This window comes from Notechis scutatus, chromosome 2 (assembly GCF_049901735.1).
Source record: "Notechis scutatus isolate UNSWTSFEM ecotype Mainland chromosome 2, rNotScu1.2, whole genome shotgun sequence".
In the NCBI taxonomy this organism is placed as follows: Eukaryota; Metazoa; Chordata; class Lepidosauria; order Squamata; family Elapidae; genus Notechis; species Notechis scutatus.
In genome coordinates, this window is record NC_142010.1 from 61,000,052 (window position 1) to 61,022,265 (window position 22,214).

At 37.8% G+C, this 22,214-nt stretch overlaps 1 protein-coding gene across 10 annotated transcripts; it reads left to right on the forward strand.

Annotated features, from left to right (window-relative positions):
• Nucleotides 1–1,856: 1,856 nt before the first annotated feature.
• ATRIP (ATR interacting protein) lies at nucleotides 1,857–20,034 on the forward strand. 10 transcript variants are annotated; one of them, XM_087954886.1, is made up of 16 exons: nucleotides 2,071–2,332; nucleotides 2,620–2,687; nucleotides 3,162–3,294; nucleotides 3,592–4,011; nucleotides 4,582–4,664; nucleotides 5,762–5,932; nucleotides 7,317–7,429; nucleotides 7,854–8,011; nucleotides 9,527–9,598; nucleotides 11,298–11,427; nucleotides 12,335–13,045; nucleotides 13,576–13,724; nucleotides 14,376–14,467; nucleotides 14,983–15,066; nucleotides 15,339–15,591; nucleotides 19,744–20,034. In XM_087954886.1, the coding sequence occupies exons 4-16, from the start codon at nucleotides 3,609–3,611 to the stop codon at nucleotides 19,809–19,811; spliced, it is 2,487 nt and encodes an 828-aa protein (XP_087811012.1). In that variant the 5' UTR covers nucleotides 2,071–2,332; nucleotides 2,620–2,687; nucleotides 3,162–3,294; nucleotides 3,592–3,608; the 3' UTR covers nucleotides 19,812–20,034. The 10 variants fall into 10 exon arrangements, with proteins under 10 accessions (XP_026536316.1, XP_026536315.1, XP_087811013.1 ...); XM_026680531.2 differs by lacking the exon at nucleotides 2,620–2,687 and having other exon boundaries at nucleotides 1,857–2,332; XM_026680530.2 differs by having other exon boundaries at nucleotides 1,968–2,687.
• The last annotated feature ends 2,180 nt before the right edge of the window (nucleotides 20,035–22,214 follow it).

Below are 22,214 nucleotides of genomic sequence, written 5' to 3' on the forward strand. Positions count from 1 at the left end.
TCCTGTAGTGTTGCCAAGAAAATTATAAGAATGTGTCTACGAAGTCACAGTAGAGCTTAACAGCTAAGATTTTAACTTTACCTAGAGATTAATTCTTTGTGTGTAGTATACTATTTCTCCATTGTTCATCTTTTCTAATATTTTTTTTAAAAGCAGGTGAGGTATACCAAGCTTAGTGGACACTATGGGCTCATTAGTATCAGAGATATCATGTTATCTACTTCGCATAGGCCAAAATATATTTTGAAAAACAGCCATTTAGAGTAGCAAGAAAATAGAAGAGAATGCTATCCTTAAATAACTTTCTCCTCTAATTTCAGATAATCTGAAAGTTACATACAGTAATCCATAGTTATGCTGGCTATCCAGTAATAAATCTTGGATGCTCCAAATGGAGGATTGTCTTGAAAATGACTACACTACAGTTTTTGGACTGACTATATTTGCCTAATACACTGAATCACAATCTATCCAATCATCTTGAATAAGTTGTGCAATATCTCATTTTACAGTTAGATTATGGTTCTGAGTGTTGTGTGCATTCAGAAAGCTTGGTTAAATAAAACAAGATTCAGTGGACAGATGTTATTTGAACCATAACTTCACCATACCTGTTTGTCTTATGCAAATAAGAAAAGCATATGGATGTTCTCATGGATCCTGAGAGAGCGAAGGATTTAATATCTTTGTTTCTCAGTGGGATAGCACTTCCCAGGTGAAAGGTAGTACCCAAAATGGGGATGCTCCTAGTCTTTCAGTTATTGTTTGAGGAGCATCTATGAATAGGAGGCCTTATCTTACATGCCAATTCCTAGATAGGTAGGCTCTACTTATTCTCATCCATGCTTCAGTCACTCCCATCTGATTTTTTGCAATGTGCTTTATATAGGCTGGCCTTGAAGACAATTTAGAAGTTGTAGTGGTGTGAGTAGTTACAAATGTGTACTGGTATACCCATTTTATTTGTGAGCTCCTCTCGCTCCCAGTGGTCTTTTAAGTGCTATTCAAGGTGCTAATTGTCACCTAAAAACTCTCTGTGGCATAGAGGTTATCTAAGTTTGCCTGTCTGCAGCCATTTCTGTTTATCCTACAAGATCTGGTAGGCTCCAGGTTCTCTCTATTAAACAAGATCTTCTAATGGGAACCAGCCTTCTCTGTCACCAGGCTTGCCCTAGATTCAAGACAGCCCTCACCCTGCTGGTTTTTCATAATACATTGAGGACTTTGTTCTTGCCTCAGCATTGAGACTAGGCTATTGGATAAATCTTGCTGTTTATGGTTGTATGTTTTTGAAGGCATGCTCTGAGTGTGGAATGTTGTCTCAAATTTTTAAAAAGTATGTTATTGACTTTTAAATTGACCATTACAGTAGTTACTTACAATCCTATTGAGTGAGGCCAAAGCAAATTAAATAATATATGCTGCTCTTTTTAACAGATTGGAAAAAATAAAAAATAAAACAACCCAAAACCCTCGGAATTTCTGACCCCAGCTAGTTTATCATTTATTTTCTTCATTAATTGTACATCTTTTGCAGTGCTGTGCTGTGATTTTATTGCAATATTAGTTTAGATCGGAAGCTTCTATGTAAACACAGACCTTACATAGCAATCAAATTGCATTTCCACTTTAATGCCCTTTTCAGATCCCGGAGAACCATTGGCTCTGAGGGCTGCTCCTTTTCACTTGATTTGTGAGGCGGAAAGTCCTGGATTTCGACATTCGCCCTTAGGGGTGGATTTGTCATTGTTACCGCGCTGGCCAGAAAGTGATGAAGTAATTCATGAATAATAAGGAAGGCAGCCTGTTTGGAAATAATCACACACACACAAAACCCCTGGCCCAACACCCCCCCTCCCTTTCTTCCTTTTCTATTTTGCCGCTGCCGCGTTTCTGTAGTGTGTCTCTGTAACGTTACTTTTCCGAAAAGCCGTCATTGGTGGGAAGTCAGCTACCGATTGGTCGGCGGGGGGGTTGGGGGCGTGCCGCTATATCACCCACCATGTTCGGGAGGACGCTCGGAGGGTCTATCCCCCCTCCCATACTCTTTCTTTCTTTCTTTCTTTCTTTCTTTCTTTCTTTCTTTTCCTAGCAGTGCTGTTCGACGGCGTTTGGCTGCCTGGCTTTCTTAAGACCATATTGCGGAATTGCTGAGGAGGAGACGAGACGAGACGGAAGGAAGGAAGGACGGACACGGGCGAAGAGGATGCGAAGAACCGGAAGCCGTCGCCACGCTGGGGCCGGGAGCGTGACCCTCGGCGTGCCTTCTCTGAGGCATGAGGGGAAGTTCCCGGTTGCTCCCTGCTTTTAATGCCTTTGGACAGTGGAGGAGGTAACCCCCCTTTTCTCTCCAAGCCGCTTCCACCTTATCTCGTTTCTCTGCGATAAGAAAAACCGAGTTCGATACCCGAAGTTATGAAGTAAAGAAAAGGGGTAGATGTCCGTGTTGATAAACACACCAATAACCATTGGTGGATCTGCGATTTTTCGCCGCTGTGGGTCTTTTATGATTCAGTCTGGCATAAGAGCCCGGAAAATTAGGTGATAAATCGGGCTTAAGTTAACGATCAAGTTACTTGTAAATATATTTTGCAGGCAATTTTTTTTTTTTTTTGGTAGTTTGGGGTGGCATTTACATTGGTAAAACCTTCAGAGATGTAAACCTAAGGTAGAAGAAATATGACAAGGTGAGTTTTTAGTATAAATGTTAAGTTTTGATAACCGGAAGGCTAAAGCCAACATAACAATCGAGCAACAGAAAGCCTGGGATTGGCATCTGATTAAGTAACATGTTACTTGGGGAAATAATGCTTCTGTAGCTCATCTTTTAAAAGCATTCTTACTTTACACCGAATACTGTTGAACTTGGTGGAATTGTTTCTCAACAAAAATATGTAGGATTGAGTTATGTCTTTTTGGATCTTGCCTATTTACTAGACCAGCCTTTCTCAAACTTTTTACTCTGAATAATATTCAAGTCTCAGAGAAGCCCCCGCATAAAAATTATACTCAGAGTTCAAAAGTATTTTTAAAATCACGATTGCTCATGAAACATCTAGAAACTTCTCATGAAGTGCTAGGGTTTCACAGAACCCCCAGTTGAGAAAAGCTGCACTAAACTATTGTAATACATATTATTAAATCCAAATTCTTTATTTTAGGAACCACTCCTCTAAGACGCTTATGTAATCAATTTTTACAGCTTGTCTCTGGAATGCAAATGGCTTAAAGTGCAATCCTGTGCATATCTATTCCAAAATAAGCTCTCCTGAATTCAGTTGGATTTATTCCCAGGTAAACATGTATAGGATTGTTGCCTGGATATAATTATGTTTAAATTCTTGATTTTTTTTTTCTTCCATTGTTTTTATGGGTTGGACAAATCATTGGGCCTTCCAGTAAACCTCCTGAAGTTTTTCTTTGGTTGCATGTGGTAAAGATGCATGCATTTGGTTTTCAAGTAATCAGATCCAAGGAAATGGGTGAATGAGACCCTAATATAGTTTGTTTATGTTGCTCTGCTGATCTCTTACGTTTCTTCATTATTAACATTTGGTTGAACTCTTAACTACTTATTTTTCTATTTGCCAGGCTTATGTTAATAGAAAATGTCAGTGAATAACTTCTTTGGAAATAAGAAGAGAAACAGCTCCATATTGTATGATGTTGATCAGACAAAAATTACTTCACCTCTCCAGAGATCTATGAGCCATAATAATATTGGAAATAATGGTGAAGGCTTCCCACCGAACAAGCGTTACAAAAGTGTTGTTTCATCCAAGTGTAAAGAAACAGAAGATCCATTTGGGGATAATGATGATTTTTCAGTAGATGACTTGAAGGAGATAGACATTATTGCTTCCCAGGCACTGGCACCAGATGTTTCTTCAGAAACAAATTTGTTGAAAACGGAGCAAAATGCTCAGTTGTCCATTTTCCCGAATAGCACCAATCAGTTCAAAACACCTGATCAATGGAATATTACTCTAACGACTGAGACAAACCCATTTGGTATGTTCACGATGAATACAGAAATCAATAAGAAACTGGATTGATATGAATCAAATATGTAGGTATATGGAAAGAAATTGCAACAAATGGCTATTAGCCATATGTAACTTCGATATAGTCTCACCACTCTGAGGCCATATTGCAGAATTATGATAGTAAAATTACTAGAATTTGGCACTGATTTTTTTATTCAAGCTTAATTTTGGGGATCATAGTGGAAACCTTTAACTGCTCTGATTCCCATTCCAAATCAGATTGGAATTACGTTTTTTCAGTCCGATTGCAGAGTTAATAGGGGTTATAAGATTGGGATGGGAGTAGGAAGTTCTTGAGAAACAAACTGTTTCCAGGCCCTTTTAACTCCTGAAAAAACATCTGAAATTGAACCTAAAACAGCACTTCTGGGATTTGGGAGAATTTTTTAAAGATTCAGTTGCAAGTAGTTTGTAAGCCTTCCATTCCTTTTTCCACCCTTAAGAAAAGAAACAAAAGTAAAAAATGGACTAAAATTTTATCTATGTAGCTCTTTGCTAAAATCACATTACTTGATTAATGTCTATCTATCTACAGAAAATAGCATGGAAGAAATGAAACTTAAAGGAAGATTTAAACTTGAAACACTCCAAGCACAATACAAGGAGGCCATGAAAAAGGTGAGATACAATTCGTCATGCTTTTTGGAATGTAACCAGGAATTGTTCTAGTCTTGAAACTTTTTGATGCAGCTTCTCTGGTGTTCTTGATCATGTAATGGAAATGCTATTCAGAAGAAAGCTTTACAGCATTCAGTGGAACTTATTCTTGATCTAACTGTATATAGAATTGTAACCTAAACATAGAAGAAACTGAACCATGCATAGTTTTAAAAGGAAGATTACATAGTTAAAAAAGGAAAATTAGGTAAGAAAATTGTGTGTATTTACAAATATTCAAACACATATGTGTAAATTATGGGTGGTTGAAGAAAACATGTTGATTTAATGTTAACAGCAGAGGGTCCATGTGCTCATACAAAGTCCAAATAATTTTGATGATATGCACAACTATACTATATATCTCTGTGACGTAAAATAGATTTTTAAAATCCTTATTGGTTCATTTTGCCTAAAATAATTCAAATGGAAGTAAATTTATTAGGACAAATACAGTTAATTTAAGGAAGAAATTAAGACCAGATTTTATGCCAACATTTGCCAACTTTCTGGGCTTGAAAGCTAATCACGATTGGGTCTGGTTAATATTTGGATAGCAGAACTCCAACGAATTTCAGGGCTATTGTCTAGAGTTATAGTTTTATAAATGAAAAAAGCTGGTTGCCATTTATGAAATAAAGTAGCATAACTTTGTATGAAAAAGGGAAGTTTTAGAAAGAATAATCTTTTTAATGCTGTTACTCACCTAAACATTGATAATTAAAATTATTGTTTTTCTATTTTAATCTTATGCTTAAAGAAGTAATGATGGTATTTCTTGAATTGATCTCAAGCTTTTATAATAATGATTTGCAAATACCCAAATTCATCTGAATTGATATGAAATCTGGTAATTTCTTGAAGCTATCTATATAATATCTTTGTCAGAATTTATTAATGTATAATACATTAATCAGAGCTAATGTATAAGTTACTATTGCAGGAAAAACAATTCAATTCACAATTAAGTCATTTTTCTATTAGGATTTTGAATAAAAAATAACGTCATCTGCAAATAGATTAATTACATTAATTTTTAAATTATTGTGAATTTGCAGTTGAAGGAAATGCAGGATGAAATCCTTATTAAAAATGGAGAAATAAAAGTTTTGCGGGATTCAATGCAGCAGATGGAATCTACTGTGGAGGATCAGCGGAAATCATACATATTACTGGAAAGAGAAAAAGCTCAGTGTTTAAATGAAAAAGAAAAGGAATTCTCCAGAAAGGTACTATTTAACAAATGACCAATATAAACTGCATTAAAACTTCTGAGCTCTGAGAAGCCCTTTGTTGAAACATCTTTTTTTCCTTTTTGGAATGACTTATTCATAGATACTTGTTGAAAATAATCAGTCAAAATAATCTCACCAGCCTATTTGCAGATGAGCAATGGCATGCAAACTGTTTTTTCCAATGGTAAAAGGACAAATGAAAACCAGTGTAGAGGATTAAAAACATTAGGCCAGAATTGTTGTGATCCTGAATGGTGGCCTTGAGCCAATCACCCTCTCTCATCCCTAAGAAGAAGGCACAGGTAAACCACCTTTGAAGTCTTGTCAAGAAAACTGCAGGGACTTCTCCAGACAGTTTGCAGAAGTCAAGAGTATCAAGGGCACATTTGAAAAAAAAAATGTGTGCAAGTGATGAACTGTTTGATGTTCTGTTTCCACTTTGGCTGATCTTGTTTTTTCATTTATTTATTTATTGAAAGCAACCCTTCAGTTGAAACCAAGGGAGGGAAATTATTCTGCTGAAACACTAGGGCCTGGCATTGATTACCAGCCAAAGTGGAAGCCTTATCACATGTCTAGAAGGAATTTGGATCCATGTCCCTTTCTGGATGCCTCTCATCCATTCCAGACTGGCTCCTTTTGGCTTTGATGACATTAATGGTATTCCAAAGCTCTGCAAGGGGGATTTCAAAAGTTAGATTTGCTTCTCTGATGTCAGCACTGCTGTTCAGTCTCAGACCTCTCCAGAGGGAAATGTCCTAAAGCCAACAGTGCTCTGGGAGACTTCCAGCAGTCACAGGAATGCAGGCTGATTACATGTGTTTGGTTTTGTTTTTTTCATAGTTTTTAAAAAGTTAATTGCCCTGTATGGGATTTTAATGGTAATGAAAGGTTTTTACATATGGATTCTACATATGGAAATAAGCCAGGTGTCTTACCATACTTGTGAAGCTTTTCATACATCTTATTTCAAGCATCCTTGTTCCTCTTGGAATTTAAAACAAGATTATTGTACAAACACTCTGCATTATTACGTTGAAAATGAATAATTTCCACAATATTTTAGCTAAATTGCCATAATAATTGCTTCTGCACTTTTTTTGTGCATGTATGTGGAAAGCACAAAATAGTCATGATTTTAAGAGACAAGCTTTTTATTATGTTTGTAAATACTGTGTAGTATTTACCTGGGAATACTAGCACTTTCTCAGAGTGGCAAAACTTGTCTTTTCTCTGTTTTTATGAATAAGCTATTAGTATTGATTTTGGTGTGACTGAATGGAGCAAAATAAGTGAAAGTGAGGAAAGATTTGCGGGCTTGTTTCATAGTGTTTTCTGTGCTCAGTGGAATTTGAAATGTCTAATTCTTTGCTCTTAGTTACAGTCACTGCAATCTGAACTGCAATTCAGGGATGCTGAAATGAATGAGTTGAGGACAAAGATTTTGAATTGTGAAAGGATTAAACCTGTGGCCCTTGTTTCATATACCAGGTACAAAATAAGATGAAATTTATTTCAGGAGTTTGGTTACTGAAGAATTTTCTTACCTCCCATTTATAGCTGAATATAATGAATTGCAGAACAGTTCTTTTACAAACGATAATTGAACACATAGAATAAACCCGTAAGAATTTATTTTTAGAGTTTGAATGTACAGGTTGTTCTTCTTATGCTTGGAGGATATGCCAGAATGAAGAGATTGCCTTTTATTTACTCCATTGTGAATGTCTAAAATTGTTATTCAGATTCTTTCATTAGGAAATATAATTCACCATAAATGTTTAACTATATATATATATATATATATTTGGGGGATATATATATATATATATATATATAAATATATATATATATATGGGGGAACTTTCAAAATGAAATGCCCCTGTGCGGTTAATTCAGACTTTTTACTTTTTAGTCCTAAGAAAAGTCCCTCTAACCCTATGAAAATGGAAAGAAGCACTCATACTGAAAATAAAAGTTATCCCACAGAAGAGTCTTTTGGATCTCAGATATTACCAATACCATCTTGCTCCAGGACCCAATCCCATGTCCAAGCTCCTCAGCAAAATAATGGTAGGTAGAGTTTTGGTGAACTATATTTGACTTGGGTGGTGAGGGTAGAACAGTAAATCTTAATTTAGTACTCTGGGGGGGAGGGGGCGGTTGTAAGAATGTTGAGAAAGAAATTGGAGAGAGAGAAAGAGGAAGCAAGGGGGAGAGAACACACAGAAATCACCAAGAGAAAATGAGCAAGAGTTTACACTTATAAATAACAATTTAGCCAGAGGAAGAAATAGAAGAATAAATGTTTCAAATCATTCAAAGAGAATTTGCCATAACTAACTGATGAGGTTGGGGAATTCATCTTATAGGGAAATTCCAAGGTTCTCTATTTAGCTAAGGCTACCATCAGTAATATCTCACTGAAATCTATATAGTTCTTGCTCCTTTGTTCTTGCCCAGCTGTGCAGAGCTTGATAGCTCTAATGCAGGGAACAAAAGTCCTGTGGGTTTTCACACCATTTTATGTTAATTGTATAGTGGTTCGTTGTACAATTGATATAACTTGTGTAACAACAGCATTGTGGATGATATTGTAGCAGTCCGAGGAACCATTGTATTTCAAACAGCTTAGTGACATACTTTGATTTCTCCTGCAGATTAAGAACGTTCTAGAAGTTTAGAACTCATTCGGATGAACCTGCTTTTTCTTCATTCTTACTTGCTGAATAAAGAAAAATGGGAGTGGGGGAGGGATCTTCAGACAACTGCAAAGCTTTCCTTATCTGGAAAGTTCATCATACGTTCATTCCCATCCTACGCAGGCACCCACTCCCACACACACATACTGAGTCAACTCTTATGTCTTGCTGTCTCATGACCATGGAAGCAGGATCATGAAGTCTTGGAGCTAGATTTTAATTAAAAATCCATTAAAACTCTTGAGTACAGGTTTGAGTGCTCAGCATGGGTACCCAGGGTCTTGGGATATCTCCGCTGCTTGAGGTGAGCAGCTGAAGGGAGAATATTTTGTTTGGTAGGTTATGCTTTCTTGAGTCTCTGATTTACTTGCCTACTACAGTTAAAGAATAAAGTTTGTTGTCTCTGGGTCCTCAGAGAACCAATTTTCTACCTGGCCACTGCTGGACCCTTGGCAAGACAGATGTACCCTCTGATTTAATGGACAGTTAGGAATAGCAGACATTCTTTCCCAAGTTGGTCTATTAAATTGATATTTTACTGCATATAACTTTGCTAGACTTCAGTGAATAGGGTCAAGCTTAGTCTGCATAGGCATTAAGGAAAGTTGTGAAGCAAATACTGGTCTTCCTCTAAAATGATCTCTGATGATAGCTTCTGGGATTCCGTTACTGAATATGCAACTGGATTCTCTTAGTTGCGGCCATTATATGGATCTGAAATGTAGTAGTTGCAGTATTTTGTCCTGTTTATTTTCTGAAGTTGAAAATCTATTTCAAACCTGTGTCAGTTAAGTCAATCCCAAAAACTGATTGCATTGTGATAGAAGGGCAACATAGAACAGGCTAAAAACAAATACTATTTGGTTTATTGAATTTTTCTATCCAGACAGCAAGACGAATGCCCTTGAAACTGAGCCAGTGAAGCAAGAAACAAGTTTCAGCTGTCCGCAGAGACCAGGTAAATTCAACTAAGAGATCTTGTGATTATTTATTAGAATTAGAAACAGGTGGGATTCTACTGGTTCTATCTGGCTCTGTAGAACCAGTAGCTCTGAAGAGCAGCAGACACAGAACCGGTTCTGTGTCTGCTGCTGTTTGGCCTGCCCGCCCGGGCTCTTACCTGTCCTTTATTTCCTGCTTTTTCAACCTCAGCTGCTTTGCACAGCACAGCTGCGGTTGAAAAAGCAGGAGAATAGTGCTTTTTCAAATGCTGTGCACACGCGCGCAGTGCTTATTAGTTGTCTGGGCAGCACAGCTCATGATGTTTCACACGCGTGCATAGCGTGCGTCAGGCGCCTGTGCGCACGAAGCGCTCATGCGAGCGCAAATCGTAAATCACTGCGGTCGGATCCCACCCCTGATTAGAAACGTGCATGAATTAAAATCATAGGCTATTTTGATATTGATTTCAACTATGGGAGAGGGGGTTTAGGCAAATAAAGTAAAAAAAATCATGGTGGGTCTGCAAATCACCCTTTCATTTACTAATAAATGTGTTATTGTATTTTTGTTCTGCTGCAGAAATGAAATATTTCCAAAGTCACTGGAAGTGGAAACCTATACAAATTCTTTACTTTCATATTCTAGATTCTTGAATGCATTCTTTCCTAGAATGATTTCTGCTTACCACCTTGAGTTATAAATTAAAGTATATAAAAAATAAGAAAAATCAAGTCACCTTAACTTTAAATGTTAACAGTTTTAGCTTAATATTAGCATCTGACTATGTTAACATATTTCTATTGATGTACATTTTGAACGAAGTTGTTCAAGGTTTCCTGGTTACCATATATGTAGGTTTTAGGATATACCTTGGCATAATCATTCATTAGGGTTGGTTAATAAATATTTGGTTGACTAATCTCTAATCAGTCTTCTAAAGGATGAAATCAGAAATTGAAAAAAATTGAGGGGGGAAAGTGTTTTTTTTTAATAACTTTAAATTTTCAGTTGGAACTAAATGGCTCTGATTACATTCATGAATTAGAGAAGTATTGTTGCCATAACTTTAGCATTTTTCCAAAAATCGTTATTAAAATTAACTAATTGAGTTTTTTCTCTCTCAATATAATAGTCTTGCTTATGTTCTGTGAGGTAATGCTAAGCTAGGATTTTTCTTTCTTTTTTTTAATTATTTTTATTGAACTTTTTCAACAGCTAGGATTTTTCACTTGGCACCTTGTAAATGTTTCACCTAACATCCAGAAAATAGATGTGGACAATGTCTGAATCTGCTTTTTATTAGCACTGTGTTCTCTTCTGAATGCAAGCTAAATGTATTTATTCTCACACGCACCAAACCATATGCCACAACTTTAAAGCATGTGGTATTTCTTCACTCATAGGATAGTGAGAATCATTGTAAAATGCAAAAGAAGAAAATCCATTAACTTGGGCATACGTTGGGGAGGGAGGCGTTATTTTGCTATAAGAATTTAAATAAAGCTATTAAATATATAATTATGTTTACTTACTACTCGAAGTCAGGATTTTCATCAGCATTTCTTGCATAAGACGTAGCAGCAATGGTTCTCGTGTAATGCCTAGTAACAATGCGCCAAGGTAAAATTAAGCAAAATATATTATTGTTCAGCTGTTAAACACACTATGTATCTTGCTTCAGTGTGTGTCCTCAGCCTTGGATTTATCTGTTGTAGGTTCGCTTTTGCTAAGTGCACTGATGAAGCAGCCACTTGTCCCAGGATCCCCATTAGGAATCTACAACCTTCTTAGCAGCAGCCCTGAAGCTTGGTCTGGATCTGCTACACAGTCTGCTTCTTTCAGTGTGTAGGTTTGCCATTTTCACATTTTCTGAAACAGGAAGAAATCAGATCACCGAAACAGATGGGTGGATATTTTGGGACCGAATTTTCTCAGATGGAGGCGGGTATACTTACTTTATCCCATTGTTTTTAGATAGTTTGATTGGGTGAATCTAGGATCTAAGCCTGATCTCGCTCTACGAAGAATGTTAATTTTTTTTCTGCCTGGTGGAATTTTATTCTAGCATAGTAGTCAGGTACAGAAGTTGAGGGATTTAATTACTCAAAGTAACTCTGAGGGCTTTTTTATTTAAAAAATATCAATTCATTTTTGATCTCCCTGCTGATTAAACTGTGCCACTAGTGGCATAACATTTTATATATATTTTATATCTTTGCCCTATTGATGCTAACCAGAACGTATTTACCAGACCTGTTTTTCCAGATGAATTGTAAGAAATCCTAATCCTAGTTAATGTTAATGGAAGGTATAATTGTATCCTTGATGTATCTTACAAATTAAAGACACATATTCTCTTTCCCTCTACCATAGGCAGCGACAACCATAATGGTTAGGTGGAGACTAATTTACATTACAATTTCTGTCTGAGAAAGAACATTAAATTAAGACAAACTCTCCTTATGAACAGTATGTTCTTAATTCCCTTTGCAAAAAGTGGCAGTAATGCCCTTGAGCCCATTTGCCTATAGCAGGGGTGTCCAACCTTGGCAACTTTAAGACTTGTGGACTTCAACTCCCAGAGTTCCTCAGCCAGCTTTGCTGGCTGAGGAACTCTGGGAGTTGAAGTCCACAAGTCTTAAAGTTGCCAAGGTTGGACACCCCTGCCTATAGCATAATATGTGTTCTAGTTTCAGAAGATGCACAGAACATCACAACCGGTACTTATTTCCCCCCCTTCTTGTTTTCTTAGAGGACCTACACAAAAATTCAGTAACAAGATTGAAAGCTCTCAGGAAGGTGAGACTTCATTGAGAACTAGTCAAAAACTTGCCTTAACTGGATTGAATTTGATTGCTGTAGATGGAGGCTCACAGGAAGGTCAACAAAACAAGAGAGACGTGCCCCACCTTAAGTGCTTTAAAATTCCTGGAGCAGTACATCTTCTCCCCCTCCTGGAACTTCATATTGGTGCATATAATAACCAAGCCCTCTTGTCAGTGACGAAGACTGGAAGCATTTCTTCTGGAAATCAGTCTGCTTGCTCCTCTAGGACATCTTCAGGTGCAGCTTCAAGTGTAGAGGAAGCTTTATCCACTCTTGAAGAGCACGCACTCGTGTCACTGGGCATTCTTTACTATTTGGTGTTTTATAGCTGGGAAGTTATTAATACACTTCTGTCCCGTGATACGAAAGCAGATTGTAATCCAGAAGCTATCGATGTTTCTGAGAAGAATGAGACTGTGGCTTGCAGTAGACGGGATACAGCTAATCTTCAGGAAACCCTCCCAGGATTAGAGGTTGCCAGTTTGGACAAATGCCAGCATCCTTTGTTTAAAAAGCTACTACAAATCTTAAGCTTGTGTGTAACATCAGCAGGATGCCAGGGGTGCCACATCGCAAATCAATGCCTCAAGGTTTTGGTGAAATTAGCTGAAAAGTCAACAGTTGACTTATTAATAAGGTAAAAGTACAGCTTGAATTTATACCCACATTTATTTTTAAATACATTTGTTTCATGGCATTCTTACATGACGTAGCTCATTTTATTAAAAATAAGCAGGTTGATTGTTTTGTTCAGAGTTCTAAAACAGCCTTTCCCAATCTGGAACCCTCCAGATGTGTGGCTTCAACTTGACAAATTGGCAGCTAGTGCTATCCATTGCTGAAAACTTGGGGAATCAAAGCCATCACATCTGGAGGCCACTCACTGTTCTGTATCTTCTAAGCATTAATTGTGAAATATTTGGAGCAAAGTTATGCTGACAGCGCATCCAGGCTGAAGCACCTTGTGTGAGCCCAGGAAAAAAAACCACAGCTGTTTTAAAACAGGTATGGTGTGTGACCTGCATCTCCTTATGAAGCATCTTTGGACTTGAAGTGCTTCATTTCCTGTTCTGTTCTCTGCATGGATAATTTTGATTGATTTTTTTCAGCAGTTGATTCATATTGAGCAGACTCTAAATGGCATTTTTCTTCTGTTTTCCTATAAAGCTTTCAGTGCTTGTTCGATAGCCAGTCCCAGATCCTGCTTCGCTGCATATCTTCAGAAACTCCCTTGTTTGCTGTCCTTCTCACTGTTAGGATGTTAAGTTTGCTTGCTGAGCATCAGGATCTGGCTGCTCGGTTCTGTTCACGTTCGGGTAAGAAAGAGAACATCTTCGCCACCCTACTCCATTAGCAAAACACTGAATTCATAAGGCAAGCAAGGGCATTTTAAAATATGGTTCCAAAGCTTGGGTATTGTTTGCTTGAAGATTTCTGTATTTCCCTGTTCATTTTAAAATCTTTTGACACTTCTTAAAAATTTGGGTCTCTGTGGTTGTTTATCATTCTATGAAATACCCAGCTCCTGGGTATTTCATAGAATACTGGGATATTATTTTTGAACAAATGGCACATTCAAGTGGAATGAGGAAGAAGATGGGACAGATACAGTCAGCTAGATGAAATTATGGGAATCATGGCCGAAATGCTTATCTCAAAAGTGCTCTATGTTAGGAGTAGGCAGCCTAACCCTCAGGCATGGCTGCCAATGGTAAGGATTAAGGAAGTTGTTTCCAAACACCAAGAGGGCTCCCTTTTGAATGTATTATTTTAATGTTTCCCTCTTCTGAGGGAAACACCTGTCCTGTCTGAGCATCCACTCTGAAACCACTTTGAAACCATGGTATTTAATTTTTGTCATATAGAAAATGGGGAGCACACTGTATTCAAAAGAGCGTTATAGTTTTTAAGACATTGCAGTCACATGAATGATAATGTTGACATGTTATGTTTAATTATTTTCACAGAAACCTGCCTGCTTTTGGCATTATACATGTATATCACATCACGCCCTGATAAATTAGCATCTGAAAGGCTTTGGCTGCAGTTGGAACAAGAGGTAAAAGTATATTGCATGTTTAAAGGTAAAAACATGGCATTTCTTTGAACGGGAGAAATTAAATGCAGGATTTGAGCTTTTGAGTAATCATGTTATAAAAATACAGGCTTATCTTTATCCTGCCTTCCAACTGAAAACCATGCATTTGTATCAGTTTCTAAGCCTCCAAAGCTATCTGAGCTATAGTTCAGCTTTTGGGGGTGGGATGGAGTTAAAGGACTGGGTATGATGCAGTCTTGACTTTTTTTTCTGAACATGGCTGGAACCAAGTTTATGTAATAGAGAAATGTAATCAAAATACATTACTTATGCTAGCACGAGGGATGAAACTGAGCTTAAAAACCTGATGCTTGGGACATTAACTTGAAAGTCCTCCCTCCTTTTTCCCTATATTTCAAGTACATTTAAGTATGTTTGGGACTGGAGAGATGCAGAGTTTTCCTTTATTTTGATACTGCATGTTTTATCTTTTAAAATTACATTTTAAAAAGTATTTTTGTGTTAATTTTTCTTAGACTGTTCGTTTTCTGACCAAGTGTATGCAGTGTTGTAGATCTTCTGTTTTACTTGTGGGAACAGATTGTCAGTGCACTTCTGAGGTAAGCCATTAAAAATTGCATTTATGATAATAGTTTAATACTATATGCTTTTTTTCACCTGAAAAATCAACCGGATTCTTGTGTTACCTGCTCAGTCTTACAGTCAGGATATATTGCTTAAGTATACCTTGTGAACTCCAAACCTTGGTCCTCTTCATAAGAATCTCATATGTCCGGATTACAATGGTACTATTCCCAAAAGAGAGCAATTATAAATGTAACAGTACACTCTGTGCCAATCTCTAAGAGAACTGTATTCTGTTTTCTTGCAGGTAGTGAAAGCTCTGATAGTAATGTTACATAGGCAATGGCTTTTGATCAGAAAAATGGAAGGAATCGTGTTCAATGGATATGAAAAGCAAATTGTACAGTTTTTGCGGGATGCTGTTTTGCTTCTGCATGGTCTCTCCCAGAAAGATAAACTTTTTCATGAACATTGCTTGGAAGTGCTCCACCAATATGATGGTGTCTTGTCTGGGGTTACAGCAGTCCTGAGAAAAGGGCGGCATTTAAAAGCTTGTGAAGGTGAGACTTTTTGCCTTAAACATATGACTATTAACGTAGACAGTCATCTGCCACTTGCAAGTGCATGCAAATGCATTCTAACATCATTCATTTTTTCTGTCATAATATAGCATAGAAAGGCAACAGATGCAGAACTACGTAAACGAAACCTGTGGTATTTGGGTCCATTGTCATTGCTGCTTCTACAGTTTGTAACTGCATGGTTTGCCATGCTGTGAGCGTACATTACACTTATTTTTCATTGATTCACAGATTTGTATAAGAGCTGCTTTTAATTAATCAGCTCCTGTCAATAGTGACAGGCATCAAATTAGCAGAAACACTTTTCAAGGCCATATTCGTTCCCAGGACTAGTACTTCAAATATTGAATGGGATATTATAAAGCAGGGTAAAGACCAAGAATGATAAAGGGTGTTTCATCGAACTTTTATTTTTCCTAAATTCCTGTGGAACACATTTTGTTTCCTACTGGTATGCTTGTGGCTTTTTAAAAAGTTCTGGCACCACTGTGATTGAGCCATTAGATGTTTAGCACTCTCCTGGCACTCTGCCCTCTTTTTCAAAATATAGATGGGAAGTTTGACACCATCTTCATTTTCAAGAATGCTTTCTTGGTAAGGGACATTTTGCTTTTTGCCTCATGCTTTGTGACCCTGGCAGCCATTTTGGGAGTGCGCCCACAACACCCTCTATAAATTCTTGCAATCCTCCCATGTAAAACAAGACAGGAAACACAACCAGATGAGCTAATTATACTTTATTGTAAGGCTATATTAAACCAGGCAGGAAATGTGACCGGATGAGGAAATTCTGCCTTATTGTATAGCTACCCAAACAGAATGTTGCAAGTCTGAAAGTAGGTATTTATTTATTTATTTATTTATTTATTTATTTATTTATTTATTTATTTATTTATTTATTTATTTTTGTCAATTGCTTACAAGATAGTAGGTGTAAGTAAAAGCATAGTTATGAATACATGGATACATATAAGAAAAATTAAAAAAATAAACAATGGGACAGGGACGGTAGGCACGTTGGTGCGCTTATGCACGCCCCCTATAGACACTTTTTACTTCCTGATGCATTAGGGCAGGACCTTCCTAAGTTTCCTTCCTTTACTGTGAAGCCACTAGGGACTCCCCCCCATGCCTGATCGTTACCTAGGAAGAATGTCTTCTTGTTCCTCAGGATCATTCTCACATTCTATTACAATTTCATAAGTGTGCACTGGCCTCCAAAGCAATGGGAATAGTTTAAAGACTATCCTAAAGGTACATGTGTCAAACCGTTACTTGTTAATACTGATTTGTATCTATTTTGAAGGAAATACCTTTAATTTGTGGCTGATAAAAGTCCCTCTTATAGAGTATTGTTCAGTTGTATGCGTTCCCTGTTTGTAGACACAGAAGTTTGCCTTCTTCCAAATAAGATGATTGAATGATTCAGCTCGGGAACGGCATTCTTAAACTCTTTTAATTGTAGCCCTTTTCTCTAGGCCTCAAGTGCCAATTGCTGAAAATTGGTGACATTGTTTCCTCCCATTTTGAAGTGAAAATTGTAAAATGCCATAGCCCAAGTCTTAAGCAAGCTTGCTATAATTAAAAAGCAACTTTCCCAAACTTTCTATTGCAATCTTAAGGTTCAGATTTTTTAAAAAAATCTTTTTAGTCAAACTCTTCCCTCAGTAGTGTTTTTAATCTAAGAACAATTGTGTTCTTCTCACTGCCGAAGCCTACCTCGGCTCCATGGAACTTCTTTGCAGAATAGATCCTTATTTTCATTGGTAGTAAAGGAAATAGATGAGAGCATATTAATGAGAATCCTGTAAGGCAGTGGCCCCCAACCTTTTTTGTGCCACGGCCCGGTACCGGCATCACAAAATGATCCGCGGCCCGGTACCGGCATCAGCACGCATGACAAGGCATTTCCTCTCTCCCCCCCACCTCCCCTCCAGGTCTTCCCCAGCGACCCCTCCCTGCACGGAAGCCTCAGCTGGTGCTTTCGGGCTCTTCCTCGCCCCCCCGCATGAGATCCGAGCTGCGGGCTAAAGGCAGCAGGGCTCCTCCGGGCTGATCGCACAGGCATCTGACAGCTGGGGGGGAGGGGGGGAGAAGAGACCCGGGGTGTGACGTGGGTCCACTTTCCTCCCCACTGAGAACTTTTTTGCGTCTGGCGTGGGTAGTTCGGCGAGAGGCGGCGGCTCTATAACCCCAAAGGCAGCTATCGCCCGGCATCAGTGTGCGCGCACGTCCACACACAGAACACCCACTCAAATACCCACTCACTATCCCCACAGCGTGAGAATAACAGGGATAATAGTCTTCTTCCCCCCGCACTCCGCCCGCCACTAGCCTTGAGGTTGCGACTTGTGTCCCCGCTCCTTGGCTTGGTTTTTCCTGCAACTGACTCCCGCCTCACACTTTTGAAAGAGCGAGAGCGGCCTGAGGAGTCGTTGAAGCGCGCCCCGTTGGGGGGATGGGGGGAGAGAGAAAGGCGTATTATTACATGAGCCTTTTAAACTCATGAGAATGGGCTTCCCGGGCAAAAACCGTTTATTTACATCTGGGCAGCCAGGAATCGTTTGCAAAACCGCTTCGCCTTCGCCAGTCCTCTTTGCAAAGCACCGCCGCGGCTCTTCCTTTTTGCCTTTCCCTTCCCAAGGCAACGCGGGACTGGAGCCGTGTGGAGCCGCGCCGGGCAGTAGCAACTCCTGACTCAGGGGGCCTCCGAGGGGAGGGGAAGGAGGAGAAGAAAGGGGGGGAGGGGGGGCGGGGCTGATTCCCCCCAAAAATCGGAATTCCAAAGAATATCATGTCTGTCGAAACAAGATGGTGGCGCCCAGCAAACCGGCGGCCCGGTAGAAAATGATTCACGGACCGGTACCAGTCCGGGGCCCGGTGGTTGGGGACCCCTGCTGTAAGGGTTTCTAAAACAAGCAGATTTTATTGAACATCATAGAGATCCAGACAACAAGATGATATTCATAACTTCAGTCTTTTTTTAAAAAAAGTAAACAAGATTAGTAGGTCTTTTTTAGTTATTCTCATGAATTAGAGGTTTTTTTTAATGGAATAGTTTAATCCCCAGGTCTCTGTTGTTGTAAAATTTACCTTTGTTCTTGAGTTAGATTTTGTATCCCACCAATCTTTGTTTCCAAGATTACACCAGCTATTTTATAAGGTTTTTTTTTGGGGGGGGAGAATAACTCATTTTTTTTCTGTCTTAGGAAAACTACTTTTGTTAACTTTATAGAGAAAACTCAACCATTCTTGGAGAAGAAACTTACACTTTCAAACCATATTTGTACCTATTCAAAACATTATTTCCTCTTTTTATTAGCTACTTCATTCAACTTTTCCTTGTCTACAGTGGCAAAAGTGTGTTTCCGACATGTTATCTTTAAATCCCGTTCCAGTATTCACATATGTCAGGTTTATTAATTTCCTGAGTAGAAACTCCTGGATCCACTCAATTTTGCATCTTCATGACACACACTGCAAACCTCTGTCTTCAAAAGTGTCGAATGCAATCCCTGAATTGTCATATGTTGCCTGCTTTTGATCTAATATAGTGTTACCTTGAGGCTGACTGTATGTCTCTTGGGGCTTAGACTGCTATGGACTGAACTTGGAGCCTACTTTTTATAAGCAATATATGCTCTTCTGCTAAGCTATACATTTTCCTATCATTTGAATAATGGCTAAGCCAATTAGGAATTAGTTTTTGGAGATGATTCTCATATCTTCACTTTGTAAATGAAAGTGTCACAGATTGAATACAGCATCGTCTCTGCAACTTATAAATGATGAAATGTGTTTTTGGTGCACTAGTATTTTCAGTGTGCAAAGATGCACATTTTTTGGCCCAATCTTTTTCACAAGTATATATAATCAGGAGGGAGTATGCAGCCTGTTAGGTTCCCATCAAGCTAGCCTGCATGCCAATTGCAAAGAATTGAGGGAGTGGTACTTCCAACATCTTGAGGTCACCAAGTTGCCTACCTCAGCTTTACTAACCCTTCAGTTATTACTCTGCATGATGGACAGGAATTTGACTTTGTATTAAAATACTGTTACATTTAGACAATGGCAGTGTTGAATAAATATTTTTTTAAAAAAATCTTAGACGTTCTATGTTTGTTCTTTCAGAACTTGCACTGGATGAACTATATCCTTTGGAGCCTGAAGTCAGTGACCAGGAAATGGATTGCAGATAATCGTCTTTCAATAATGTATTTGTTTACTTTCCAGAAAAGGTTACTATTGAAATTTGATTCAATGTGCTTTTTAAAATTTACAATGTAATGCATAAAACATTTCAAATATTAATTACCAGAAACAATCACAACCCAAGCAATATATTACTTTTGTATTGAATAAATTCTCATAATGAAATATATGTTCCCAAAGAATATATTAAAAATTATGTCTATAAACTTTCATCTTTGTGCCTGAAGAGTTATTTACAGTTGGGGTTAGAGGTAGGTGAGCTCCAGGAATATTATTCTCATTAAATCCCCAAGTGGAACTTAATGAATCTCATTTCCTTAAAAGTTGGTAATGCTTTATGAATTAGTAGAGATTGTCTTTTTTAATCAACAAGGACATTTTAACGAGCATTTCACTGGTCCAATTACAAAAAAATGCTCATGTTTTTGAAAATACATTTTCATATCTGAAATTCTATATGATATACCAATTGGTAAAACTGAAATAATTTGTGCTTATTTCTGAATAAATCTCTAAACACTATAAATGAAAGGCTAGAAGACCAGGATAATAAGTATTTGTAATCTATTGTTTACTATGAAAGAAATGGTAAAAGAAATAAATTCGGATATTTTTTTATGTGACTAGAAATTACAGTTAACATCCTGTGTTTTCTGGTTTCCATCCTTTTAGAGAATTGCAGTTCGTTTCTATTCTTCACAGGAAATTTTTAATCCTTAATTTAAATGGGATTTGGATTCTGTATATCAAATACCATACACAATGATATTAAATGTGCTATAGTAGCTTTACTCTGGAAGAATGTCTTATGTATCACAGTAATAACAATCCCAGAATTTTAGCATCCACGTTAAATGAGAAATGCACAGCTTAATAATCAAAAGTTTATTTTTATCCTAAAATCAGTAACCAACATTTTTCATCAGTCTTCTGTTATATATTTAGTCTCAATGTGAGGAAATATGCCCTATAATATTAATTTTCAGAATCTACTTTGTATGGCTATAATTTATTGTAGGAATTACATACTGTAGTTGAACAATACCGCTTAACAATTTTTGACTGATATTGAAAAATTAAGCAGTATTAGACTGGATTAATATTTGGGGGAAGTCATGAGACACTTTTAGGACTAAAGATTAGGCAAGGAAGTTTTTAAAGAAAAAATATAGGAAAAGGCAATGACAAACCACTTCTGAGTTGTTGCCAAGAAAACAAAATTGATGCTTCCAGGAAGTCACCAGGGTATTTTATTTTGCAAGTTGTCCCAAAGGTGCTTTTTCAAGAGGCAACTGGCGACTACTCTGCAAGTTATCTGTTTCAAGTCTGATGGTATTACTACAGCTCCAGGCATCCACAACCAAGCTGTCATAATGCTAGTGCTAAATTAATAGAATAGAATAGAAAATAGAACAGAACAGAATAGAATTATTCTAATTTAGCACAAGCATTACGACAGCTTGGCTGTGGATGCCTGGAGTTGGAAGGGACCTTGGAGGTCTTCTAGTCCAACCCCCTGCTCACACAGAAAATCCTATACCATTTCAGACAAATGGTTGTCCAATATCTTCTTAAAAGTTTCTAGTGTTGGAGCATTTACAACTTCTGGAGGCAAGTCGTTATTAGTGTCACTCCTTTCAACTATATCTTAAGATATTGAATGATCTACCCATGATTCCCACTCTGCACTCCACCAACGTTCCTCTCCTTTTTAAAAACTTGCAACCATTTTCATTCCTTGAGGGTTAGGGAGAAAAAATCAACTGAACCTCCTTTTTTTCCCTTGCAGTAGTGAGTGTCAGTATTTTAAATCAACATTATCTTAGACAATAGTATTTCTAAGAAGACATTCCACAGCAGAGATCCATTTGACTATATATAAAGATCATTCAAAGTTTGAGCTTTCTCATGTTGTGCAGTTTTCAGTGAAACTGGAGGATATGATTTACCTTAAGAATTCACTTTAATTATGCAGCAGCAGAATCCAATAAATCATTGACCAGTGACTCACTAACATTACAATTGTGCCATTGTGAATATAATATCAACATCTCTGCTACATAAACCAGTGCAATAAACAGAGCCAAAGGTTCAGTGTGGTAAGAAAAGAAAAATTATTTTGAATGTCATGTTTGTTCAAAGTTCAGTATCATGTTGCATATGGATTTTAGTGACCTGATTTAGAAGCTGGTATGATTCAGCAGAAGTAGAACTGGAGAAGAAGCTCAGATAGGGCCTTGGAGCACAGAAAGGAAGGCTGATGAGCTGACTTGGTTGATAGCCAGTGAAGTCTGGATGTAGACAGCATTTCTATCAGTCAAGCCTTGTTTGTGGGAGGGAACCTACCACTTCAGTTGCTGGGGACATACTACCTGTCTAACCTGTGAAAG

Bases quoted from the DNA above. Each gene is read 5' to 3' on its own strand.
- ATRIP (XM_026680531.2), top strand. From the start codon at position 3,609: ATGTCAGTGAATAACTTCTTTGGAAATAAGAAGAGAAACAGCTCCATA. The intron at 4,665-5,761 runs GTGAGATACAAT...GTGAATTTGCAG, and splicing joins ACAAGGAGGCCATGAAAAAG to TTGAAGGAAATGCAGGATGA. The intron at 7,430-7,853 runs GTACAAAATAAG...TTTACTTTTTAG, and splicing joins GCCCTTGTTTCATATACCAG to TCCTAAGAAAAGTCCCTCTA.